A 27,806-nucleotide genomic window follows, 5' to 3' on the forward strand; every position below is an offset into this window, starting at 1 on the left:
AAAATCCACCTGCTAAAAGATTGCATTAGTCTGTAATGTTGGGCTTCAGAAAAAGACACACTCAAAACAAGGGCTGGCTTTATTTTCCCACAGAATCTTTTTTAATATAAAACAAAGATAAAACAAATCTCAACCCTGCAATCTGCCAGCATGCCTTGTTTCTACAAGAAGCATGCTAGACCAGAAGACTATGAAGGAAAGAGTCTTTAAGAGCATTTGGTTGGGAGAAATAGAAAAAGCAGGTCTCAAGGACGTCTGGGAAACCCAGAAGCGGAGCTACAAATCTGCACACTAGAGCAGCCCTTGTCTTTTCAGATCCTCGTACGTCTTCTTATTCACGACATTCCCACTGGAGTCTTCATACTCCTCCTAAAAAAGAAGGGTACACCTTGTTAGCTAAACTCCCCAGGAGAAGCATCTAGAGCAGTCTCTGGCACCAGGCCCAACTCCATGCACACCCTGGTACTGAGACTGGCATCCATCTAAGACAACCTTTCTCAACCGGGGTCCCACAGAGAATTTCTCTTCTAGGCATCCAGAGTGGTTTCAGTCATGACCCATCCTTAGGGTATCAGAGTCCACTCAAATCACTTTCTATGTTAGATAAGGAACCTTTGAAAAAGGCTGATCCAAGATAGCATTTGAGCTTTTTGTTGTTTTTTTGGTACTAGGGATTGAACCCAGAGACATTCTGCCTCCAAGCTACATGCCCAACCTGATTTTATTTCTTATTTGGAAACGTCTCACTAAGTTGCTGAGAACCTTGCTAAGTGACTGATGCTGGCTTTGAACCTGTGACCCTCCTGCCTCAGCCTCCCAAGTACTGGGATTACAAACATGTGCTATGACGCCCAGCCAAAATAGCAATTCTTTTTTTTTTTTTTTTTTTTTTTTTTTTGCGGTACTGAGGATGGAACCCAGGGGTATTCTACCTCCAAGCTACACCCCCAGCCCTATTTTTTATTCTTTATTTTGAAACAGGGTCTCACTGAATTGCAAAGGGTCTAAGTAGCTGAGGCTGTCTGCGAACTGTGATTGTCCTTTCTCAGCCTCCCAAATGCTGGAATTACAAGTGTGCACCACCACGCCTGGCTCAAAATAGCATTTATTAAACAGCTCTCAAGAACCCTACGTTTCAGCTGGGTGTGGTACCGCACACTTGTAATCCCAGTACTTGGGAGGCCCTCCACAACTTAGTGAGACCCTATTGCAAAATAAAGAATAAAAAATAGGGCTGAGGATGTAGTTTGGAAGTAGAATGCCCTTGGGTTCGATCCCTGGTAACACGCACACACACTCACTCACTCACTGCCCTAAAAGAAAAGGCGTCCACTTCCTTGCACTTACTCTCTTGCTGTCAACCTCCACGGGACTCGGAGTCAGCCACTACCATACCTGCTGCTTGGATAATGACCTCAAGACAGAAGGACACCTCCCACCCTCATTAGAGGATCATCTCCCATTAGATGCTATTTTTTTTTTTTTTTTGGTGGTACTGGGGGTGGAACCTAGGGGCTTTTCTACCTCCAGGCTATACTCCCAGACCTATTTTTTATACTTTACTTGGAAACAGGGTCTCACTAAGTTGCTGAGAGCTAAGTAGCTGAGGCTGGCTTCGAACCTGTGTGATCCTTCTGTCTCAGTCTCCCAAGCATGGGGATTACAGGCGTGAGCCACCACACCCAGCTCCCATTAGATGCTATTCTAAAAGGAGATGTGATGTATGATACAGAGTCCCTAGCTTATGAATTCTCATGGCAGGACAAGAGACCGGGTACTCCTGCTTGTACATTACAATTTCACTGGGAGAACACAATCTACCTATAAATTAAAAGCCTACTAAACACCACAACTAAATTAGACTAACACATCAAAAGACAATTTATAGCCGGGCATGGTGGCGCACGCTTGTAATCCCAGTATTTGGGAGGCTGAGACAGGAGGATCCAGGTTCGCGGACAGCCTCAGCTACTTAGGCCCTCTGCAACTCAGTGAGATCCGGTTTCAAAATAAAGAATAAAAAATAGGGCAGGAGCTGTAGCTCGGAGGTCGAATGCCCTGGGTTCCATCCTCAGACCCTCAGGAAAAAAAAAAAAAAGTCAATTTATAGAGGCTGTCACATTACACTCGCTGTAATAAATCAGGGGCCCTCTTTTGTCTCCCTCCCTCCTCCGTCACCTGATGCCAGCCCCAAGGCTGTCCACATTTGCACTCACCTCAGTGTCAGGCTGCCATCTTTCTGAAGCCTTCTGCAGTTTCAGCTTGGCCCACACTGCAAAATGAGAAGAGTAGCAATTAGGACTGACTGGCCATTCTTGGGTACAGATGCTCCCCATTCCTAGCAGACTTTCCCTAGATGACTCTGCCTTAAGACTCTCACCTGCTTGGAACTGGAATCTTACTTCTGGATTACCAATATACAAAACACCTTTCTCTTTGTAGGATCAGGGAATAAATTCAGGGGCATTCTACCTCTGAGCTATACCCCAGCCCTATTTTTTAATTTTATTTACTTACTTACTTACTTACTTAACTTTACTTACTTACTTACTTACTTTGTGGCGCTGGGGATGGAATCCAGGGTCATTCTACTTCCAAGCTACACCCTCAGCCTATTTTTTTTTTTTTTTTTCAGTACTGGGGATTGAATCCAAGGACATTCTACCTCTGAGCTACATGCCCAGACCTATTTTTTTATTATTTATTTTGAAACAGGGTCTCACTAAGTTGCAAAGGGCCTAAGTAGCTGGGTCTGTCCTCAAACCTCCAATCCTCCTGTTTCAGTCTCCCAAGTACTAGGATCACAAGCGTGCACCACCACACCAGACTTAATTTTTATTTTAAAACTGTGTCAAGCTGGGTAGTGTATGCCTGTAATCCTAATAGTTGGGAGGTAGAAGGATTGAAGATTCAAGACCAGCCTTAGTAATTTAGTGAGATTCTCTGCAACCTAATGAGACCCTGTTTCAAAGCAAAAAAATACTGAAAGGGCCGGGGTGTACTTTGTAGCTCAGAGGTAAAATGCCTCTGGGCCTAATCCCTGGTACTACACACAAAAGAGAAACACGGTCTTACTAGGCTAAGGCTGGTCTTGAACTTATTTTTGTGGTACTCGAGATTGAACCCAGGGGCATTTACCTCTGAGCTATATCCTAGCCCTATTTTTTATTCTTTATTTTGAAACAGGGTCTCACCACAGGGCCTCACTAAGTAGCTGAGGCTGGCCATGAACTTGCGATCCTCCTGCCTCAGCCTCCCAAGTACTGGGATTACAAAAGTGTGCCACTATGTCTGGCTTGAACTTATTTTTTTTTGTGTGTGTGGTTCTAAGGGTTGAACCCAGGGGCATTTGACCTCTGAGCTACACTCCTAGCCTTTTAAAATTTTTTTTTGGTGGGTCTGGGAATGGAACCCAGGGGCATTCAACTTCTGAGCTACACCTCCTGCCCTATTTATTATTTATTCTTTATTTTGAAACAGGGTCTCACTAAATTGTGGAGGACCTCATTAAGTAGCTGAGGCTGTGTGCGAACCTCCTGTCTCAGCCTCCAGAATGCTGGGATTACAAGCGTGTGCCACCACGCCCGGCTACAGCCCTATTTTTTATTCTTTTTTGGAAACAGGGCCTCACTAAACTGTGGAGGGCCTAAGTAGCTGAGGCTGTCTGCCAACCTGCAATCCTGTCTTCGCCTCCCAAGTACTGGGATTATAAGCATGCACCACCATGCTTAGCTCTGGCTTGATCTTGAACTTATGATCCTTTGTCTTAGGCCCAGCTACAAGACTTTTATTGCAAAATTTACCCAATATTAATTTGCTATAAAAGAAAAGGTAAAGCCAGGCACGGTGGCATACACCTATAATCCTAGTAGTAGGGAGGCTGAGACAGGAGGATCCCAGGTTTGTAAACCAATGTTAGCAATTTAGTAAGGCCTGATGCAACTTAGTGAGACCCTTTTCAAAGTAAAAACAAAACAAGACTGAGGGTATAGCTCACAGAATGTCCCTGGGTTCAATCCCCAGCCACATAAACACATATACACGCCAATGCACATAGAAGTTAAGGCCCAAGATGAATCAAGAAATAGTAAATAAATTGGGCATGGTGGTGCACACCTATAATTCCAGTACTTGGGAGGCTGAGACAGCAGGATTGCAAGCACAAGATCAGTCTGTTTCAAAATAAAATATAATATAAAAAGGGACAGAAAGCCCACTGCAACTTAATGAGACCCTATTTCAAAATAAAGAATAAGCCGGGCATTGTGGCTCTCGGATAGCTGCAGCTACTTAGTGAGGCCCTTTGCAACTCAGTGAGACCCTGTTTCAAAATAAAGAATAAATAAAGGGCTGGGAGTGTAGCTTGGAGGTAGAATGCCCCTGGGTTCCATCCCCAGTACTGGAAAAAAAAAAAAAAAAGATAAAATATAAATCAGTAAGGGAGATTATTACTCAGAAAAATCAGGGAGCCATTAGAAAAAAATGTGATCATTGCTAGGTGTCAGCATGGATTTACTAGGAATAAGTCAAGCAAACTAACTGAATTTCCAGCTTTTTGTGTGATACTTTTTCCCCTCACTTTTTTTCCCTAGTGCTGAGAATTGAACTCTCAGAGCCCTCTGCAACTTAATGAGACCCTGTTTCAAAATAAAGAATAACAATAAAGCTGGAGGTGTAGCTCAGAGTTAGAATGCCCCTGGGTTCAATCTCGAGTAACACACACACACACACACACACACACACACACACACATACACACACACGAAAGAAAAGTATAAAGCAGTAAGGCAGATTATTACTCAGAGAAATAGGGCCATTAGAAAAAAATATGATCATTGCTAGGTACCAGCATGGGTTCGCTAGGAATAAGTCAAGCAAACTAACTGAATTTCCTGTTTTTGATGAGATACTTTTCCCACTCACTTTTTTTTTTCCTGGTACTAAGGATTGAACCCAGTTTTTTTTCTTTTTTCCTCCCCGGTACTAGGGATGGAATGCAGGGGCATTCTACCTCAGAGCTATAACCCCAGCCCTATTTTTTTATTCTTTATTTTAAAACAGGGTCTCACTGATTGCAAAAGGCCTCACTAAGTAGCAGAGGCTGGCTTCGAACCTGCGTGATCCTCCTGTCTCAGCCTCCCAAATGCTGAGATTATAAGCGTGCGCCAGCACGCCTGGCTGAACCTAGGGATTTGCATGTGCAAAACAAGTGCTCAGCCACTGAGCCAAGTAATCCCCAAATCCTTGATGGGACACTTGACACAATTAAAAGCCATAGACAATAAGCTGAGCACAATGGGACACACCTATAATCTTAGTACTTGGGAGTTTGAGACAGGAGGACTGCAGGTGTAAGGCCAGTCTCTAAAATCCCCAGTGCAAAACAAACACAGGACATCATGATCTGCCTTTTTTTTGGGGAGGGAGGGGCTGGGGGGGGCGTTAGTACTAGGGCTTGAACTCAAGGATATCTTTGAGCTACATTTCCAGCCCCAGCCCTATTATGTTTATTATTTTGAAAGAGGGCCTCAATAACTTGCTGAGGCTAGCTGCCAACCTACGATCCTCCTGTCTTAGCCTCCCAAATACAGGGATTAATGTGTGTGCCACCAAGCCCTGTTCGAGTAATTGCTTTTATAGACAGCGTTGTTGGATTTCACTAAAAACAGGTAAATCTCCTATGTTACCACAAGTAACAGGGTGATACTTGAACCTGATGCTATTAGTTTATTAGACAGATTTAAATTTAGAGTACTGGTAATGTGTGTGACCGTGGTTGGAGATTAAATGGAGACCTATGGTGGCCATTCCACACGACTCTTGGTATCTTTTGTCTAACTTCTTTTTCTTTCTTTGTGGTACCAGACATTGAACCCTAGGGGAGAAGGGAGTGGTTCTACCACTGAGCTAAACTCCTAGTCCTTTGGTTTTTTAAACAGGGTCTCCCCCAAAACAAAAAGGGAAATACAAGAACAAAAAAGCAGAACAAAAAACAAACAAAATGAAGAAAACAAAAACAAAACCATAGTCTCCCTAAGTTGCTTGCAAGCTGGCCTTGATTCTGTGATCCTCCTGTCTCAGATTCCTGAGTACTGGGATTATAGGCAAGTACCACTGTGCTCAGTTTTGTCCAATTTCTTAAAAAAATAGCAAATATAGAACAATATAATAATTAACATAATACATTTGTAGGTGAAATCCTTCATTTGAGTAAAAAAAAAAAAAATCTAAAAAAAATCAGCTGCAATTTAAATGACAGCATTGCATCCCTCCCTCCATTCTAAAGTCCCCAAAGGAGAAGGAAAAAAAAAATCACTTCACTAAATGATCCAAAACAAGGACAAGACAGACCAGCGCTGATGGTTACTTCCCTGTCCACCTCCTTCTCAAAGAATGTGTCAGCCTGGTGATGCTGCAGACAGAAGTCCTATCTAGCAAGTCCTCCTGGAGTCAAAGCTGATGGACCCGGCTACACCTGCCAACTGACGAGTGGCTGATGCAGACTGAAAACTGAACAAGGTCACACGCAGCAAGGGCAAGAGTCGCCTTCGCTGTGAGCGAAGAGCAGAAGACACAGAACCGTGCAGAGAGCAGATGTACAAATGAGCAGAGCAAACAGGATGGAGGACATGGAGCTAGTTCTAACAGGAGCGCTCTTTCTTTTTTATTTGTGTGCATGTTTCTAGGGATGGAACCCAGGGACATGCTACCTCTGAGCTATACCTTTAGCATTTTATTTATTTTGCAGTACTAGGAATGGAACCCAGGGGCATTCTACCTCTGAGCTACACCCCCAGGCCTATTTTTTTTTTTTTTTTGGTGGCACTGGGGATGGAACCCAGGGTCTTCTACCTCCAGGCTATACTCCCAGACCTATTTTATATTTTATATGGAAACAGGGTCTCTTAAGCCAGCTGAGGCTGGCTTTGAACCTGCGTGATCCTCCTGTCTCATCCTCTCTAATGATGGGATTACAAGCGTGCACCACCACGCCCGGCTCCCAGGCCTATTTTTTATTCTTTATTTGGAAACAGGGTCTCACTGAGTTGCAAAAGGCCTCCAAGGTAGCTGAGGCTATCCTCAAACAGCGATCCTCCTGTCTCAGCCTCTCTAATGATGGGATTACAAGCATGTGCTATAATACCGGGCTCCCTTAGCATTTTATTTTTTATTCTGAAACAGGGTCTTGCTAATTTGCTGAGGGCTTCACTAAGTTGCTGTAATTGGCCTTGAACCTGCGATGCTCTTATTTCAGCCTCCCAAGTACTAGCTTTACAGGGTTACCTCACAAATCCTGATCTGCCCTAGCTTTCATGTAACTACAACCTACTGCTCTTGTGTTTAGACACACTCGGGTATTGGAATGGTAAGCTGCAAGAGGAGTGGCCACTTGGTCTGGCCTAGAAAACAGTCAACAAACTTACAGGAGACAGCATCTTCAATCTGTGTCACATTAGCAAAGTGGGCAGTGTTTGGGATGCCCAAACACCTCATGCCATGAGCATGGCGCCATTCCTGGAAGAGAAACAAAACAACAATGTGAAATGGGAACAGCTGAAACACAGCACCAACTCTCTTCTGCCTATAAACCCCACTGGACCCTTTGCAGAGGGCTCCAACCCAAGGCACCATTCTTTCTGTAGTTTACAGTTGTAAACAGTTGACTGTAACGAAACAAAGGCTGTTATTTCAAAGTAGTGCTGCATTGTCTCAGGCAGAGAAAACCCAGATTCTAGATTCAGGTTTTATTTTAGACCCAGATAAAATCTGTGGGTCAAGCCGGGTACAGTGGTGTATGCTTGTAATCCCAGTACTTGGGAAGCTGAGACAGGAGGATTGAGGGTTTGTGGCCAGCCTCAGCTACTGAGAGAGGTACTCTGCACCTTGGTGAGACCCTGTTTCAAAATAATAGGGCTGGGGGTGTAGCTTGGAGGTAGAATGCCTCTGGGTTCAATCCCCCGTATCGTAAAACAGAACAAAAACAAACAAAACAAGAAAACCCCAGGGCTAGCTGAGGATGTAACTCAGGTAGAATGGCTCTGGGTTTAGCAGCACATGGTAGGATGCTCCAGAAACCAGCTCAGGTATTCACGCTGACTGTGGTACCACTGGTCAATGCCATGGGCTTCTCTTGATTCCCTTCAGCTCCACATATCAGCGGCCCTTGTGGGTTGCCCTTGTCCTGTCTCCAAGTTTGTCTCTATTTCAATACCCAGGAGAAAATGGCTCTGAATTCCTTACAGCAAAGTGCCGCTGGAAGGCTTTGGGCCCTCGGTAGGTGTAGTTTCCACAAATTTCACAGTTGTAGTTGATATTTAGGCCATGAAGCTTATACAGCCAATAGGGAATGGGCTGAAAGAAAACAAAGGAGAGGGTTTCAGTGTGCGAAGGTCTGCGTTTGCTCCTAACACAGGGAGCGGGAGGGAGCAGTGGGGCAGGACGCACTTTGCCGTCCCAGCCCAAAGGCAGGTTCTTGGGGTTGTAAATGATCTCGTTCTCTTCATCTTCACTTTCACTCTCACTGATCTGCTCCTCTTCCTCCTCTTCTCGCTCTTCCCCGGTTCTCGCTTGCTTTCGTTGTACATTTTCATGAGTGAGCTGCCGCTGTTCCTGTGGAAGGTCATAAATGAGAAGGAAAGTCAGGGCAAAGTGCAGAACAAAAGGGAACTTTCCCTATAACCCTTGCTGACCCCTCAATTCCAAGGATTTTTTTTTTTTTTTTTTTTTTTTTGGTATTGCAGATTGAACCCAGGGGTGTTCTACCTCTGAGGTACAACTCCAGACCTATTTTATCTTTTATTTGGAAACAGGGCCTAAGCTGCAGAGGGCCCCACTAAGTAGCTGAGGCTGGCCACAAACCTGCGATCCTCTTGTCTTGGCTTCCCAAGTACTGGAATTGTAATTGTGCACCAACACGCCTGGCTAGGATAAGGTTCTCCCCAAAATGGGGAGTGGGGAAGGAGCGGTGGAGCAGGATGCACTTTATGCTCCAGCCCAGAAGAAGGGAAAGCCTTGCCTCTCTATCAGAACTTCTCTTCAGTAGGCTCTACCTGATCTTGAAAGAAAAGGTCAAGGGCTTATTATTATTATTAGTTTGCTGGTCTAGAGATAGAACCCAGGGGCATTTGACCTCTGAGCTACACCCCAGCCCTATTTTTTATTCTTTATTTTGAAACAGGGTCTCACTGAGTTGCAAAGGGCCTCACTAAGTAGCTGAGGCTGTCCGAGAACTGCGATCCTCTGGTCTCAGCCTCCCGAATGCTGGGATTCAAGCGCACACCACCACGCTCGGCAGGGTCCGGTTTTAGTTCACTACCCTAAAGAGTAACCTGAGGACGCAGACCATCACAGAACAACAGAAACCAAGTCAAATCTATGCTGCCTCTCAATCATCTCCTCAGTCAGCGCTTGGTTCTTGTTCCCGATGTTACTGCACTGCCAAGTAACACTTTCCAACTCGCTCTGTATATCCCCACTCGTAATTCTCTGCTCATATAACCAAACTTAATGGCACATTCTCCTGCCAAAATAAAATTTTTTTTGGAATGCTGGAAATAGAAGCCAGAGCCGCACACGTGCCCAGGCAGCGTGCTACCACTCAGCCACATCCTCAGCCCTTAAAGAGCTTTTACAGGCTTCCTACCACTTATAGGACAACTAAACAAAGCCCAGATTTGCATTACTTCTTATTTATATTTTTGTGGTACTGGGAATTGAACCCAGGGGCATTCTACCTCCAAACTACACCCTCAGCTTTTTTATTTTTTATTTGGAAACGGTCTCATTAAGTTGCAAAGGGCCTCAGTAAGTTGCTGAGGCTGAACACAAACCTGTCTCAGCCTCCCAAGTACTAGGATTATAAGCATGTGTCACCATGCCTAGCTATCATAACTCTAAATTTTTCTTTGACCACTCCTTCCTTCACAAGGTGCACTCCAGACCACTGGATTTCTTCAGGAAGATATAACTTCCTTTTATAATGTTGAACCTATTTCTTGGCCATTTCCTCTACTACAAATATATATATAATTATATAATATATATATATATTTTTTTTTGCAGTACTGGGGATGGAAATCAGGGAATTCTACCTCCAAGCTATACCCCCAGCCCTTTTTTTATTCTTTATTTTGAAACAGGGTCTCACTGAGTTGCAAAGGGCCTCACTAAGTAGCTGACGCTATCCGCGAACCGCGATCCTCCAGTCTCAGCCTCCCAAATGCTGGGATTACAAGTGTGTGCCACCACTCCCGGCTCTACCACAAATACTTTTTATCTTTTTTTTTTTTTTTGCTTAGAAAACTGAGCCATAGCCAGGCGTGGTGGTGCACGCTTGTAATCCCCTCACTTGGGAGGCGGAGACAGGAGGATCGCGCTCGTTCGGAGCCAGCCTCACTGGCTTAAGAGACCCTGTTTCCAAATAAAAGAAATAGAAAAATAGGTCTGGGAGTTTAGCCCGGTGGTAGAAGGGCTTCCAGGAACCCCAGTACCACAAAAAAAAAAAAAAAAAAAAAGCAAACTGAGCCATAAGCCAGGCATGCCTGGTGGTGTATGTATGCTTGTAATCCCAGTACTTGAGAGGCTGAAACAGGAGGATTGCAGGCTCGAGACTAGCCTCAACAATTTAGTGAGGCCCTGTTTCAATATAAAAAATAAAATCAGGCCAGGCGTGGTGGCACACACTTGTAATCCCAGTACTTGGGAAGCTGAGACAGGAAGATCACAAATTTGAAGTCAGCTTTGGCGCCTTAGCATGGCTCTTAGCAACCTAGTGAGACCCTGTTTCTAAATAAAAAATAAAATACAGCTGGGATAGAATGTCTCTGGGTTCAATCTCTAGTACAAAAAAAGGCGGGGGTATAGCTTGAGTTCAATCTCTAGTACCACAAGAAAAAAAAAAAAAAACACGGAACCTTAGTAGATTTTGCCATTTAGCACATTATACATTATACTGCAATTAGTTGTCTCCCTTGACCACGGTTTTTTATGGGCATGAAGTCATGAAAATATTCACTATTGTTTCCAAAAATTTAGCATAATGCCTAGAAACCAACACATGAATGGTGAAATAATGGCAAAACTCTTATCAATACACAACAGCAATTTCTGGAAACCATGGGCTGGAACTGGTTGGAATTCAGAGAAGTGTCACCTCTTGGCAGGGAAGCAAAATGCTCTCAGAGAAAGGAGAAAATAGTGGGCATATCTCATGTCACGGGCACTGCATCCACTGGCCTCCCAGCCATCCCCAGAGGACTGGCAACCCGCACTGCTGATCACAGGTGCACGGCCCAAGTTCACTGTGGAGCTCGTGTGCCCAAAGCCTAAGGTCTGGAGCCTCTCACTGAAAGCAGTCATGAGGACCAGCAGGTTACTAGTTCCACAGCTACGATATGGCAGGGTCCTTAAGCAATGGCAGAATGAACATGGCCATAGCAACTAAAGAGCCGTGCAAGCAGCTCCGTGAGCCAGCCCCGTGAGCAGCTGCGGAGGCAAAGGCTCAGGAGCAGCTGAAAGCTGCAAAAAGCAGACGTGCCAGGCGGCTGGTGCTGCAGAGGACTCCCCGGCGCTGGCCATCTGCTGGGGTGACCGCTGCATTTCTTTCACATCTTCCCAGAGAGGGAAAGACACAATCATCATCCTCCTCCTCCTCCTCCTCCTGCTCCTCCTCCTCCTCCTCCTCCTCCTCCTCCTCCTCCTCCTCGGCGTCTGAGATATGCACCTTGGGCAGGCCAGGCCTTTTCCTACCTCCACCCACCTTTCAATACTGGAAAGAATATTCAAGAATGTCCACAGCCAGATTTGTACTAGCCTTACCAAATTTCCCACAACCCTTCTGACTTGTAAGAAATGCCTTTTCACAATACACACCTGAAAAGCTGCCGAGAGGTTTCCGACTTGCCTTTTGAGGGTGTGCTTCTCGGGCCACCCCTTGGGATATGCTGGAGCTCAAGCAAAGAGCCTATACTGTTCTGAATACCGTACTGACCGGGAAGTCTATTTTCTATGTTTGGCCTTATTGGGAATTGTGCAGCCTTGAAAATAATGATTAAACAGAACAGGAACCCACCAAAGAAACAAGCACCCCAAAAGAATCTATTTTGTGCTATTCTAGTTTAATCAATCACCTACCCCTTCCTCTTAGGACCCTCAAAAAAACTTTACATGGGTTCCCATCTCTCTTGCTCCATCCCATACTTTGTAGCCTGTATGGCCTCAGGACAGTACTCACCCCAAGAATCTCCACATATTCATAGATCTGGGCTTCTAGGAAAGCAATGTCTTTGTTCCTCTCAGTGTCTCTGAGAACAAAAAATAAGTTCTATCACTCAATGTTTTTTTCATTCATCCAATGCTTTGTTCCCCAAGTCTGTAAACATTTATTTATGTTGTGGTACTGGGGATTGAACCCAGAGACATTCTACCTTTGAGCTGTACTCCCAGCCCGATTTTATTTCTTATTGGAAACAGGGTCTCATTAGGTTAATGAGAGTCTCACTATTTTTTCAGGCTGTCCTCAAATCTGTCATCCTCCTGTCTCAGCCTCCCAAATACAGGGATTACAGGCATGTGTCACCACACCTGGCTTGTAAACATTTATTTGATGACTATATTAAAAATTATACGCCGGGCGTGGTGGCGCACGCTTGTAATCCCTGCACTTGGGAGGCTGAGACAGGAGGATTGCACGGGTTCGAAGCCAGCCTCAGCTACTGAGTGAGGCTTTCAGCAACTTAGCGAGACCCTGTTTCCAAATAAAATATAAAATAGGTCTGGGAGTATAGCCCGGAAATAGAAAGCCTCTGGGTTCCACCCCCAGTACCACCAAAAAAATAAACAAAATAAAATAAAAATTATAAGTACACGAAAATATCATGCTTTGCTTATCTCAGACTTACTGACAAAATTCTGAGGATATGTGACTGTATCAGGCTTCCCCTGTGAGCTCACTTACAGGAGAACTCTCTACAAAGACTGTTTAAATCCCCATCCTTATGTTCTACAAAGGAAATGTGGTGTAGGAAAATGAGCTCTGCAAGCAGGCAACCTGGGTGCAAACCTTGACTCTGCTAGGTAGTAACTCTAAAACACAGGCACTATATTTTATAAATTTTCTGAGTCCTTACCTGCAAAAATCAGGACGACTATGACCTTTCAGGGTTGTTTTTACAATTAGAAAACATTAAAAAAAAAATACCCTATACAAGCACATGGTTCAACAACAGATTCAATTATCACCAGCAAAAAGAGCTTAGAAAAATATTTTTTAACTTTAGCATTTTAATTGCCAAACCTATTAACATAGTAAGAGGTGCCTAAAATACTGTGTTGACATCAGAAACTTCACCCACTCTCACTTCTCTGAGTAAAGATGGCCTTTGGTTTATATGAACGGTAATAACCCTTAGCAGATATAAAGAGCAGGTCAGACATCTATGAGACTGATGACGAGATAGGCTTTAAAATCTACTGTGGTAAACTTTCGTATGGGAACAAAAACTTAAAACTATTGCAGAAGTGCCACCCCAGCTACTCACCGCTTAGTGCCCTTTGATTTGGGATTTTTGGCAAATAGAGAGGTGTCAAGTGACTCCAGGGACTTTCCTTTGGTGCTGAACAGCCTCTGGGCTCGCTCTTCTAGGGTCCTAAAGAGAATGAAAGGCACAGGATTTCAGGGGACTTTACTAGACAGACTTGCTTATTTTTGCAGTGTGGGGTGGCAAGAAAAAGTAATCAGATCCACTCAGAGAATCACACTGCAAACAGGTCAATTCAGATGGACAAATTAGTACCTTACCCGCCACATTTCAGGCCTAAGGCTAACAGTGCAGATTTCAACCTGTCCAGACCCAGGGAGGCCAACTCCTGTACAAAAGAAAAAAGAAGCCACAGTGTGCCATGAACAGATCTTGGGAAATAAATGCAGGCTAGTGCATGGGAGTTCCTGAGGCTGTGGCTAGACCACACGTTCCATAGCCATCCCTCTAACAGTAAATTAAAACTCTCCACAGGACTGGTCTGTAGTCATGAAGTTATGTTCTGACTAAAGCCAACTGTCTGTGCCATTACCTCTACTAAGCTTAGTGTAGTAGAACTATTTCAGTCTTGGGAAGAGTTAGTTTTTCCTTTTTATCTTTCCATTTTCATTGTAGATGCTGTACCCAGGAAATGGTATCTTGTTATTACAAGTTGATGACAATAAAGACAGGAGAGCAAGTGGCCCCTCTAGAGATGGCCAAGTGAGACCAGTACCGCGACGGAGAAAACCTACCTCCCAGGAGGAGAATGCAGACAGGTCAAGATGGGCTCCAGCATGGGTGAGGGCACTGCTTGTCTCTTTCTGCCGAGAAAAAGCATGACATTTATTAAGGTGGAAAGAAGGAAGCAATCAAAATTACCAGGTGCTAGTTGGCTCCTTTCTTAAACGGGTCTATTTATAAAGATCAAATTTCTATAGGAATGAGATAAAAAAAAAAATTCATTCCCTAAATGTCCAAGAAAAACCCAAGTGCCCAAGCTTATCACCAGGAACGAAAACAGACTTTTTTTTTTTTTTTTTTGGTACTGGGGATGGAACTCAGGGGCATTCTACCTCCGAGATATATAAATATATTTGTAGTACCGGGGATGGAACCCTTCTCCAGCCTACACTCCCAGACCTATTTTATATTTTTATTAGGAAACAGGGTCTCTTAAGCCAGCGAGGCTGGCTTCAAACCTATGTGATCCTCCTGTCTCCACCTCCCAAGCACGGGGATGTACAAGTATGCACCACTACACCTAGCTACACCCAGCCCTATTTTTATTCTTTATTTTGAAACAGGATCTCACTGAGTTGCACAGGGCCTCACTAAATAGCTGAGGCTGGTTGCAAACTGCGATCCTCCTGTCTCAGCCTCCCCAATGCTGGGATTACAATCGTGCACCAACACATCTGGTTCATAGATTTCTTTCTTTCTGTTTCTTTTTTGGTAATGAGTATTGACTCCATGGGAATACAACCTCTTTGTGTGTGTGTGTGTGTGTGTGTGTGTGTGTGTGTGTGTGTGTCACTGGGGATTGAACTAAGAAGCATTTTACTTACAAGCTATGCCCCCAGCCCTATTTAATTTTTTTTAAATTTAAAATAGGTTTTCACTATGTTAATGAGAGTCTCACTACTTGCTAAGATTGTCCTCAAACCTGCAAACCTCCACTCTCAGCCTCCCAAGTACTAGGATTACAGGTGTGTGCCACCACACCTGGCTGACATACAACCTCTTAAGATATAACCCCAGCCCTATTTATCATTCATTTATTTATTTTTGTGGTACCGGAGATTGAACCCAGAGGCATTCTACCTCTGAGCTACATCCCCAGGCCGATTCTTTTTTCTTTATTTTGAAATAGGGTCTCAGCCGGGCGTGGTGGTGCACGCTTGTAATCCCAGCATTCGGGAGGCTGAGACCTGGAGGATCGCGGTTCGCGGACAGCCTCAGCTACTTAGTGAGGCCCTCTGCAACTCAGTGAGACCCGGTTTCAAAAATAAAGAATAAAAATAGGGCAGGGGGTGTAGCTCGGAGGTCAAATGCCTCTGGGTTCCATCCCCAGACCTGCAAAAAAAAAAAAAAAAAAAAAAAAAAAAAAAAAAAAAAAAAAAAAAAGAAATAGGGTCTCACTGAAAGTAGCTGAGGCTGGCCATGAACCTGTGATTCTCCTGTCTCTGCCTCCCAAGTATTACAAGCGTGTGCCCCATGCCAGGCCTTTATCCATTCTTTGAAACAGTTCTCCCTAAACCATGTACCAGCCCCAGACCCCCAAGCACTGGCGTTACAGGCACATGCAACTGCACCTGGCAAAACCACATAGACTTCTGCTGCTACAAAACTGGATCCGTTTCTGGTCAGAAGGAACCACACAGCAGTCGTGATGTGGCTGGTGAAAATCCTGGGCACAAATATGTGGGCCCAGACAAATCTTGTTTCATAGGTCATAAAGAAACCTAAGCCAGAAGCCAGGGGTGGTGGCGCACACTTGTAATCTCAGCATTTGGGAGGCTGAGACCAGAGGATCGCGGTTCATGGACAGCCTCAGCTACTTAGTGATGCCTTCCGCAACTTAGTGAGACCCTGTTTCAAAAAAAGAATAAAAAATAGGGCAGGGGTGTAGCTTGGAGGTCAAATGCCCATGGATTCCACCCCCAGACCCACAAAACAACAACAACAACAACAAAAAGACTAGCCAGGCATGGTGAGCATCACAGGTCTGAGGTGTAGCTCTCAGGTAGAATGTCCCTAGGTTCAATCCCCAGTACCACACGTACACAAAAGAAAACAAAGAGAAACCTAGCACACTTGACAGGAACACTTCACGGCCAGAGGTAATACTAAGGGACTGACATCTAATGGCCGGAGGCAGAGGCTTAAGACTAAAGTTCAATAATTAGTTCCATTCATCTGTCCACATCCCCAAACCCACAGAAGCTCACCGGCCATCCAGGAAAAGTACCGTTATCCCACTTCTTCTCAAACTCAGTCTGAATCTTCCCAAAAAGTTCATTCTGATCTTGAAGTGGCTTCACTCTATCTGTGTAATCCTGAAGGTATTCAAGCAGCATCTCTAGGTATCTGTAGAGAAACAAACAATATCGAGAAAGCAAACAGGTTTCTAACACACACACACACACACACTCTACTAGGCATGGAACCCAGGGGCATTTCTACATTCGAGCTATACCCTCAGCCCTATTTTTTATTCTTTATTTTGAAACAGGGTCTCACTAAGTTGTGGAGGGCCTCACTAAGTAGCTGAGGCTGGCTGGGAACCTTAATCCTCCGGTCTCAGCCCCCCGAATGCTGGGATTACAAACGTGCGCCCCACACCTGGCTTATCTTTGATATATTGTTATGCCCTGTGGACAATACTTACAATTATAAATAATACCAGCTTTTGAAATTTTTATTTTTTTGCAGTGCTAGGTACCAAACAAGTGCACGACCACTGAGCTATACTCCCAATCCAACACTCATTTTCTTTCTTATTTTTTAGGTGCCTAGGATTAAACCCAGGGGCATTCTACATCTGAGCTATGCCCTTCCCTTTTATTTTTTGTTTATTTATTTGTGGTACTGAAGATTGAAACCAAGACACTGAAGATTTTACCTCGAAGCTACACCCCCAATCCTATTTTAATATTATTATTATTATTTTATTTTTATTTTTTGGTGGTACTGGGGTTCCTGGAAACCCTTCTACCTCCGGCTACACTCCCAGACCTACTTTTATATTTTTATTTGGAAACAGGGTCCCTTAAGCCAGAGAGGCTGGCTTCGAACCTGAGTGATCCTCCTGTCTCTGCCTCCCAAGTGCGGGGATTACAAGCGTGTGCTGCCGCCACCATGCCCGCACCATGCCCGGCTCTTTTTTATTTCGAAACAGTGTCTCACTAAATATTGGAGGTTGGCCTCAATCCTGCAGTCCTCCTAGCTCAACCTCCCAAGTACTAGGATTAGGGGCATGCACCACTGTGTACCACTTGCCAATGTGATTTTTCTTTTTTTTTGGTGGTACTGGGGGTGGAACCCAGGGGCTTGCTACCTCCGGGCTATACTCCCAGACCCATTTTATATTTAATTGGAAACAGGGTCTAACTAAGTTGCTGAGAGCCTCACTAAGTAGCTGAGGCTGGCTTTGAACCTGTGTGATCCTCCTGTCTCAGCCTCCCAAGCGCGGCGATTACAAGCATGCGCCTCCATGCCCGGGATTTTTTTTTTTTTTTGTGGGTCTGGGGATGAAACCCTGGGGCATTTGACCTCTGAGCTACACCCCCTTCCCTATTTTTTATTCTTTATTTTTTTGAAACCGGGTCTCACTGAGTTGCAGAGGGCCTCACTAAGTAGCTGAGGTTGTCCGTGAACCACGATCCTCCAGTCTCAGCCTCCCGAATGCTGGGATTACAAGCATGCGCCACCACACCCGGCTGCCAATGTGATTTTAATTCTGACCTTTCCTCCCTCCTTCCATCCTATGATATAATATCCAATACTGATGTCTTAACTCAGAAGACTTCAGGTAAAAAGAAACTGAGACAAAAAGAGGAAGTTAGGGGTATAGGATTACTAACCAAAAGAATAATTAACACAAACTTAAATTTCCACTTAACACTGAATCTAGACTTCTCACTTCAGCCCATCTGAGAAAGTCTAATTTTCCCATTAAACTCTGAAAACACAGAGTTCCTTGAATGTGAGACTTCTGTTTAAAATTAGAAAAAATCAGCCGGGCGTGGGCTTCGAACCTGTGCGATCCTTCTGTCTCAGCATCCCAAGCGCAGGGATTACAAGCGTGCGCCACCACGCCCAGCTCTGTTTCCAAATTAAAAAAAACATATCAAAGTAGGTCTGGGTGTGTGGCCCATAGGTAGAAGGGTCTCCAGGAACCCCAGTACCACCAAAAAAAAAAAAAAAAAAAAAAAAGAAAAAATCAAGAACAGTATGGGTATAAGATCAAAGATGTACCCACAGATACACCATTCTCCAAAGCCAGAGTATTCAAATGTTTTAAAGCCCCACATCAAGCCAGGTGTGGAGGCACATGCTTGTAATCCTGATATGTGTGAGGCTGAGACAAGAGGATTGCAGGTTTGAGGATAGCCTCAGCGAGTAGTTAGACTCTCATCAACCTATTTTGTTTAAAAAAAAAAAAAAATTGGGCTGGAGGTAAAGAATACAAATAAAATATAAATAGGGGCAATAGCTTCATAGCTTGGAGGTAGAATGCCTCTGGGTTCAATCCCCAGTACAAAAAAAAACTAAGCTCCACATCATTCACTGGGTGCAGTGATGCACACCTATAATTCCATCTCCTTGGGAGACTGAGGCAGGAGGATTACAAGTTCAAGGCCAGCCTCAGCAACTCAGTGTGATCCTGTCTCAAAATAATAAGTAAAAAGGACTGGGATATACCTCTGTGGTAGAATATCCCTGCATTCTATCCCTAGTACCACAAAAACAAACAAACAAACAAAACCCCAAAAAGTCCATCCTTCACAACCCTTTCCCTCTAATATGGCTGGAAGTCATTCACGTATACCTTTCAGGCACCAAAATTCAGAACTCTGTCCTCAAACTTCACATTACCTTATCAAACCAGCAGAGGGCTGGGAGCTATTAATACCTACCTCTTATACTCTGCATTTTTCCTTTCTTTTGGAATGTCAAATAACTGGTCAAAGATGGACAGGTATGTGATATAATCCAGTTTCTGAAAAGAGAGGAAAAAAAATCACAACAGATCCAGTTAGGTGATTACATTGTTAGAATATAGTCTCAAAAAATTGGATCAAAATTGAGTATTCTCAGGGCTATGGTATAGCTCAGTGGTAGTGTTTACCTGGCATGCATGAGGCCCTGGGTTTGATTCCCAGCACTACCAAATAATTAAGTACCAGCACCAACAAAAAATCATTAAGTGATAACGGAGTATTCTGTAAAGAAGTAATAAGGCCTGACTTTGGTTTTTTCTTTTCCATTGATCAAATCCGACAATAATTAGAGCATAGCCAGATATGGTGACCCATGTCTGTAATCCCAGTACTTGGGAGTCTGAGGCAGGAGGATCAATGGTTCCATGTCTAAATCAACAACTTAGTGAAACTATTTCAAAATAAAAAGGGCTGTGCAACGGCAGGGGTGGGAGCCATGTAGCTCAGAGCTCAAATGCCCCCTGAGTTCCAAGGACAAACAAACAAACAAACAAACAAACTAACTAACTAACTAACTAACTAACAAACAAACTGAGCCAGGCTAGGTGATGCATGTCTGTAACCCCAGTACTTGGGAGGCTGAGACTGGAGGATCACAGGTTCAAGGACAGCCTCGGCAAGTAATGAGACTCAGTAACCTAGCAAGACCCTGTTTCAAAATAAAAATAAAACAGAGCTGGAGGTAGAATGCCCTTGGGTTCAGTCCCCAGTACCTTCCACCAAAATTGGAGTGTTAATTCCACTCAACTAAAGAGCAGAATATTGGGCATATAACTAACTCCACCAGAAGTGGGGAAGGGGAGGAATCAAGTTAGTGAAGAGTAAACTAGAAGAAACACTTGTCAAATGCTGGCAAAAGCCAGGAATGGTAGCATATGCCTGTAATCCCAATGTTTAGGAGACTAAAACAGGAGGATCGCAGGTTTGTAGCCAGTCTCAGCAACTTAGTGAAACCCTCTGCAACTTTGCTAGACCCTGTTTCAAAGAAAGAAAAAAAAAAAAAAAAATAGGGCTGGGGCTGTAGTTTGGAGGTAGAATGCCCCGGGGTTCAATCCCTAGTAATTCTCAAAAACACACACCCACACCTGGCAGAGACCAATATTGTATCTCCCATAAGGTTGCAGCTTGGATGGAAAATGCCCCTTGGTTCAATCCTTAGTATTCACACACACACACACACACACACACCTGGCAGAGACCATACTGTATCTCCCATGACACTGACACACACACACACACACACACACACACACACACACACACACCCTGGCAGAGACCATACTGTATCTCCCATGCAGCCAGTACTGTGTGTGTTTAACACTGGAATATGATTAGGTACTTGTGGGTTAAAAAATTATTTGCAAAAATAAAAATTCATGTTGTATTAATAAAATAGGGGGCTGGGATGTAGTTCAGTAGTACAGTACTTGCTTAGCATGTATGAAGTCCTAGGTTCGGTCTCTAGCACCTAGACCGTATTGTTGTGAGTACGACAAACTTACTTTTTGGTACTGAAGACTGAGGCCAGGGGCATTCTATCCTTGAGCTCTGCCCCTAGCTCTTTTTTACTTGATATAGGGTCTCACTAAGAGGGTATCTTTAAAATTTGTGATCCTTCTGTCTCAAGAAAGCTTATTACCTCCTTAATATTTATATACCAGTTATGAAACATAAGAAACACACTCTGCTTCTTGTCTGCTAATCCCAGCCCACCATTGGGACTTAGTCCCTAGAATCCCAGCCTCTCTCCCCTTGGCAAGTCCTTACCTCAGATGCCTTCAGGTTAATGTACTTGAGGTAACAATCGTGGAGATCAAGGTAACGCCCGTATCCCTCTTCATCTGTGAACTCCACCAAGTCTGAAGGAATCAGACACATCAATCATTCAGATAGTTGCAGACCACTCTCAGACTTGCCTTTCTAACGAGGCAACCCTTCACACAAGCGCTCTCCCTAAACTCACAGTGAATTTATGCCAGGACAGCATAAAATGAACACTTTGCACAAGACCAGTTTAGAATGTCAATACAGCCCAGAAACCAGTATAAAGAAAACTAGCACAAAAACCTGGCCACAAATTTCTCCTAGGCTCTGTGGGCAAATCTGAGCTGTCATTAACCTGCACTTTTGCTAAAGCTGGAAAGAAATATTAAACCCTACTTACTTTGTGCCTCTTCGCTTGGATTCTCACGAGCTTTCAGGAGCTCCTCAAATTCCACTGACATTGGCACACAAATCTGAGGGCAAAGAGGGAAAAGCTCAAGTATGTTTTTCAATGCAAAAGCTTCAATGTCACAGAAAAGGGGTATGCACGAAGTTCAACTTTTTTTTTTCCCGGTGCTGGGGATTGAACCTAGGTCCTCATACTTGCTAGGTAAGCACTTTTCCTGCCTAGAAAGCTGAACTTCTGAAAATCTGGCCTTGATCTATCTTTCTTTCGTTCTTTTTTTTTTTTTTTTTTTTTTTTTTTTGTGGTACCGGGGATGGAACCCAGGGTGTATTATACCTCGGAGCTACACCCCAGTCCTATTTTTTTAGGTTTGTTTTTTTTTTTTTTGGTGGTACTGGGGTTCCTGGAAGCCCTTCTATCTCCGGGCTACACTCCCAGAGCTCTTTTTACATTTTTTATATTTGGAAACAGGGTCTCCTAAGCCAGCGCACGCGGCTGGCTTCGAACCTGCGCGATCCTCCTGTCTCTGCCTCCCAAGCGCGGGGATTACAAGCGTGCGCCACCACGCCCGGCTTTTTTTTTTTTTTTTGGTGGTACTGGGGTTCCTGGAAGCCCTTCTACCTCCAGGCTACACTCCCAGACCTATTTTATACTCTTTTATTTTTGGAAACAGGGTCTCTTAAGCCAGCGTGGCTGGCTTCGAACCAGCCTGTCTCCGCCTTCCAAGCACGGGGATTACAAGCGTGCGCCACCACGCCTGGCCGCTAGGCTTTTTATTTATGAAACAGGCTCTCACTGAGTTGCGAAAGGCCTTGATAAGTAGCTAAAAACGATCCTCCAGTCTCTGCCTCCTGAATGCTGGATTACAGGCATGTGCTACCATGCCCAGTCTCTTTCTTTTTAATCTTGTACTGAAGATTGAACCCAGAGGCATTCTACCTTCAAGCTGCACCACCAGCCTGATTTTCTTATTTGAAAACAGGTTCTTGCTTGGTTAATGTGAGTTTCACTGTTTGCTTAAGCTGTGATCATCCTGTCTCTCAAGTACAGGGATTACAGGCACGCGCCACTACGGAATCTACAACTATGCACTGATTACCTTGGTTTTTTTTTTTTTTTTTTTTTTTTTTTGCAGGTCTGGGGGTGGAACCCATGGGCATTCAACCTCCGAGCTACAGCCCCTGCCCTGTTTTTTATTTTTTATTTTGAAACCAGGTCTCACTGAGTTGCAGAGGGCCTCACTAAGTAGCTGAGGCTGTCCGCGAACCACGATCCTCAGGTCTCAGCCTCCCGAATGCTGGGATTACAAGCATGCGCCACCACGCCCGGCTTACCTTGGTTGTTTTTTTTGTTTTTGCACTGGGGATTGAACCTGGGGCATTCTACCTCTGAGCTACACTCCCAGCCCTATTTTATTTATTTTGCAACAGGGTCTTGATAAGTTGCTGAGGCTGGTCTTGAACCTGTGATTATACTGTCTTAGCCTCTCAAGTACTGGAACTACAGGTGTGCACTACCACATACAGCTCCTTACTACCTTAAAGTACAGGCTGGGCATGGTAGCACAACTGTAATGCCAGTACTTAGTAGGCTGAGACAGAAGGATTGCAAATTCACAGACCTCCTTAGCAACTTAGTGAGACCCTCTACAAATTAGTGAAGTCTGACCCTTTTTTTTCAAACTAAAAGATAAAATAACACTGGTAGATGCCCCTGGGTTCAATCCCCAATACGACAATCAATCAATCAATAAATATTAAAAATAATATTTTATTTTTAAACTGTGGCTGTCCTTGAACCTGCGATCCTCTTGTCTTGGCCTCCCAAGTACTAGGATTGTTAAGTGTGCACCACCACGCCCGGCAGAAAAGGAAATTTTAAAGTATAGAAGGGCAGATATTCATTGTCACAAAATAATAACAGAATCATTAAGAGAAGTCAATTTGGAGAGGTAGACTAGGAAAGCTATTTTGTGAAAGGGCTGGTTTCTGGACTGAACCTTAAAGGTACAGTGAACTCTGGAAGTAAGGTATCTTTGTGCTAGTTAGATCTTCTAGGCAAAAGATTTCAAGACAGAGTCTGGAGTACTAACAGTTTACCAGGGGTAGGGCAATTCTCATGCAAGATAAAATGACAAGTTTGGATAGGGAGAGCCTAGACTACTAGGCAGATAAAACCAAATCTTAGCTGGGCATGGTGGCGCACGCTTGTAATCCCTGTACTTGGGAGGCTGAGATAGGAGGATCCCGGTTCGCAGATAGCCTCAGCTACTTAATGAGGTCCTTTGCAACTCAGTGAGAACCTATTTCAAAAAAAAAAAAAAAAAAAAAAAAAACAGCTGGGTTGAGGGCGCAGCTCCAGGTAGAATACCCCTGGGTTCCACTCCCAGTACTGAAAAAAAAAAAAAAAACACCAAAAAACAAAAATCAAAAACCAAATCTTGACCAACTCAACAGGGAGCTCTGGAGCAAGGATTACCTCCTCCAAGGAGTTGCACAGAAGCAGGCAGGCCCTAGTGCCCTGATTGTGCGCTCTCACTGGTTGAGATATGCCCAGGAAGAGGGTTCTTGGGCCTAAAAGCTCAGTGGGATCCTGAAAAAACTGCAGAAGCGTGTCAGTCAACTCTGCTCCTCGCAACTAAATGGCAAGTTCTTTCTTGAACAGTCACCTGAATGGCACACCACCATTTTCCTTACGTCTTTTCTTCAGTATACTCTTTGGGTAGGTTTGGAGAAAATACTCCCTGGGGTCATACCTCATTTGGGTGCTTCCGATGGAATTCCTTTATTTGCTTGAGTCTGTTATAGAATTCAGCAAACTCGTTGGGTCCCGAGATAGCATTGAGTTCCTCCTTCCGTAACCTGCGTTTTCAAGAAACATCCAAAGAACAAAGAGCACAAAGTCAGTCCCGTAACCACTGCTCCTCAGAAGCACTAAGTCCTGGACTGGCAGGGAATATTACTTACCCATCCTTATCATCATACAAATCCCTCAGGTTCCCACTGACCTCCATATATCTCTGAAAGGCAAACACAAACCCATCAGAATGAGGCAATTTGTACAAGTATATACGAAGGGCTCCATGGTCAAAGCCCAGGGAAGCCTCATGAAATATGGCCTTAAAAACTTCTGTGCTTTCTAGTACCTTTAAGTGTCAGCTTGGTTCTTAGTATTTAAAATAAGTTGTTTTTAAGTCAGGCATGGTGGCACATGCCTGTAATCCTTGTACTTAGGAAGCTGAGACAGGAGGATCAAAGGTTCAAGGAGTCTTACCAAGTAGTAGATTCTCATCAATCTAGCGAGACCCTGTTTCCAAATAAAAATAAAACAGGAGCCGGGCGTGGTGGCGCATGCTTGTAATCCCAGCATTTGGGATGCTGAGACAGGAGGATCGCAGTTCGTGGCTAGCCTCAGCTAATACTAAGTGAGGCCCTCTGCAACTCAGAGAGACCCTGTTTCAAAAGACAGAATAAAAAATGGGGCTGAGGGTGTAGCTTGGAGGTAGAATGCCCCTGGGTTCAATCCTTAGTCCCACAAAAATAAAATAAAATAAAGTAAAATAGGTTGATGTGATAATTAAGCAATATGACTTGTGGGTAGAAGAGTTCCTGTCCTTGCATACCACTGATGCAACTTTAGCTAATTACACAGTCTCACCTAAGATTCTCAAAGATGAACGGGTAGCCCAATATGATTTTTTTTTTTACTATCTCAAAAAGTTTGACTGAAGCCGGGTGTGGTGACACACACTTGTAACCCCAGCATTTGGGAGGCTGTGAGAGGAGGATCCCAGATTTGAGGACAACCTCAGCTACTTAGCGAGGCTCTTTGCAACTCAGTGAGACCCTGTTTCAAAATAAAGAATAAAAATATAGGGCTGGGGGTGTAGCTCAAGGGTAGAATGCCCTTGTGTTCCATCCTCAGTACCACAAAAAAAAAAAAAGTTTGACTGAAAAGCTGGGTGTGATGGCGCACACTTATAATCTCAGTACTTGGGAGGCTGAGACAGGAGGATCACACTTTGCAGACAGCTTCAGCTACTTAGTGAGGCCCCCTGCAACTTAATGAGACACTGTTTCAAAATAAAGAATTTTAAAAAATCAGGCTAGGGGTATAGCTTGGAGATAGAATGTCCCTGGGTTCAATCTCCAGCACCATTAAAAAAAAAAAAAAAAGTTTAACCAAGCGTGGTCGTGCACACTTGTAATCCCCGCACTTGGGAGGCTAAGACAGGAGGATCACGTAGGTTCAAAGCCAGCCTCAGCTACTTAGTGAGGCTCTCAGCAATTTAAGTGAGACCCTGTTTCCAAATAAAATATAAAATGGGTCTGGGAGTATAGCCCAGAGGTAGAAAGCCTCTGGGTTCCACCCCCAGTACCACCAAAAAAAAAAAAAAGTTTGACTGAAAATATCTAAGTAAAATATCATAAGTAAAGTCCAAGTAAAATATCATATAGCTTCCTTTGGAATCAAATTATATTAACTCATGATGGTACATACCATAGTTCTTTCTCCAAAACTTTTGGAACCATATTTGTTTTGGAAATTTAGAATATTAAGTTCAGAAAAGCATCACATATTATGCAACATCCATAGTGGAATATGAAGCACATTTTGTTTTGCACTTTGAGCCCCAACACACACACACACACACACACACACACACACACACACACACACTTACTTTTGCAATGAAACTTATGCATTATTTACTACATGGAATAAAGACCACAGAAAGCCTCCCATTTGTTCACAACAGGTTTAAATGCCAAATGAGACCAGGCCAGAGTCTTCTACCAAATAAATACCCCTTTCCCTCACCCCACCCCACCCATAGCTTTTTTCAGAGGATTTGGGAATTTAGAAAATGGATTGGAGGCTTGTAACCTACCTCCTGAAAATCAGGAACTCTCACTAGGTCTTTTGTTTCTTTCGAAACAGATTGTGAGTAGATGCAAAAATAACATAACAAGCCTCCATTCAATCATCAGCCAGCTTCAATAATTATCAGTGCTTTTCTAAAATTTTTTTTAAATAAAAAAATTGCAGAGAGCACTAATTCCTGGGCTGGCTTCAAAGAAAATGCAGGTTAGTAGCCCAAAATACTTCAGGGCAGTGTCCTGGGAAGAAATCCCTAATGTACAACACTCCTTTTTCTGAGGGAAGCAGCAGCACCTCTGTGCAAGAATCATGGACTCCTAATAACTATTCTTTGCACGGGGTACAATATGCTGCAAGGGACATCGCTCTGAACGATGAAGAACGAATGAGTTCCCCAATCTGAGAAGTGAGGAAGGGGCAGTGCAGCGCCCTCACATCTGGCAGCCCTGTGCACAACTGTCCCAGCAATCTGCGACTGGCCAATCCGGTTACTTTCCGCCAAGCCTCACGCTGAGACCTTGCACCTCGCCTGCCCTCTTTTCCTGCCCACCCGGACCCACAGAAGGGCGGAGAGCAGGGCACTCACATCTTGCATGGCCCGAGTGCGGTGGTCTGAGTTGATCTGGTCCCGGAGCTGAAGCAAGGCAAACGGTGACACAGACGCCGTTAGTTTGGGTTCTGGAGTTGCAAAGGCCGCCTTCCCGCCCAGCCGCTGAAGCCTAGGGGCCTCGGGGGTGCGGGGCCCTGGGAGAACTTTACCGCTTCCTGGGAGGCAGCCCGGGAAGCGGGGACCGGGAAGGGGTCTAAGGCCAAAGAAAACTCCGGGAGGTTAATCCTGGGACGGGGGTTGGGGGGGAGCCTCTGGTGTAAGCCCCTGGCCAGGCCCGCTCACCGTGGACTTCTTAGTAAGCATCTCTTTGGCCATGACATCCATGAGCCGTTCCTTCTCCTCATGATATCGCCGCTGCTGCTCCAGAATTGTCTCCATCTTCCTTTCCTCGCGACACCCCAATTCAGACCCCCGACACGGCCGGAAGCAGCTCCTGCCGCCTAGCGCGCTCGCGTCCCCACGCTGCGCATCCGGCGGCACCTAAGTTCCGCGAGTGCCGGAAGTGCCTCGGGGGCCCAAAGAAAAATGAACACCACAAGGAGAGCCAGTCTATGCTACCGAGACGGCAACAGTGCCACCTACTGGTCGGGGGTGTTAAAGAGCGATGCCCAGTGGCTGGCAGATGCTTCTAGAGGACATTTTATATATATATTTATACATACATACATACTTACATGCATGCATGCATTAATAATGGGGACTGAACCCAGGGGCATTCTACCTCTGAGATACACCCCCAGTCCTTTTTTAATTTTTTTGTTTTTATTTTGTTATTTTTGTGGTACTGGGGATGGAACTCAGGGGTATTCTACCTCCGAGATACACCCCAGCCCTATTTTTTTAATTCTTTATTTTGTAAAAGGTCTCGCTGAGTTGCAAAGGGCCTCACTAAGTAGCTGAGG

The 27,806-nt window shown here is 44.4% G+C and overlaps 1 protein-coding gene across 2 annotated transcripts; it reads right to left on the minus strand.

Moving 5' to 3' along the window:
- Positions 1–291: 291 nt before the first annotated feature.
- On the minus strand, positions 292–27,282 carry SF3A3 (splicing factor 3a subunit 3; the record flags this gene model as incomplete). Of its 2 annotated transcripts, XM_080692332.1 has the most annotated exons (17): positions 292–369; positions 2,217–2,272; positions 7,425–7,515; positions 8,242–8,352; positions 8,446–8,610; positions 12,233–12,302; positions 13,539–13,646; positions 13,799–13,866; positions 14,273–14,341; positions 16,469–16,607; positions 19,160–19,242; positions 21,011–21,102; positions 21,408–21,480; positions 24,169–24,274; positions 24,380–24,432; positions 26,881–26,928; positions 27,187–27,282. In XM_080692332.1, 17 exons carry the CDS (start codon positions 27,280–27,282, stop codon positions 292–294), a joined length of 1,506 nt encoding a protein of 501 aa, XP_080548458.1. The 2 variants fall into 2 exon arrangements, with proteins under 2 accessions (XP_080548458.1, XP_080548459.1); XM_080692333.1 differs by lacking the exons at positions 24,169–24,274; positions 24,380–24,432.
- Positions 27,283–27,806: the final 524 nt, after the last annotated feature.

Source organism: Muscardinus avellanarius (assembly GCF_963383645.1).
Source record: "Muscardinus avellanarius genome assembly, chromosome: 3".
Lineage (NCBI taxonomy): Eukaryota > Metazoa > Chordata > Mammalia > Rodentia > Gliridae > Muscardinus > Muscardinus avellanarius.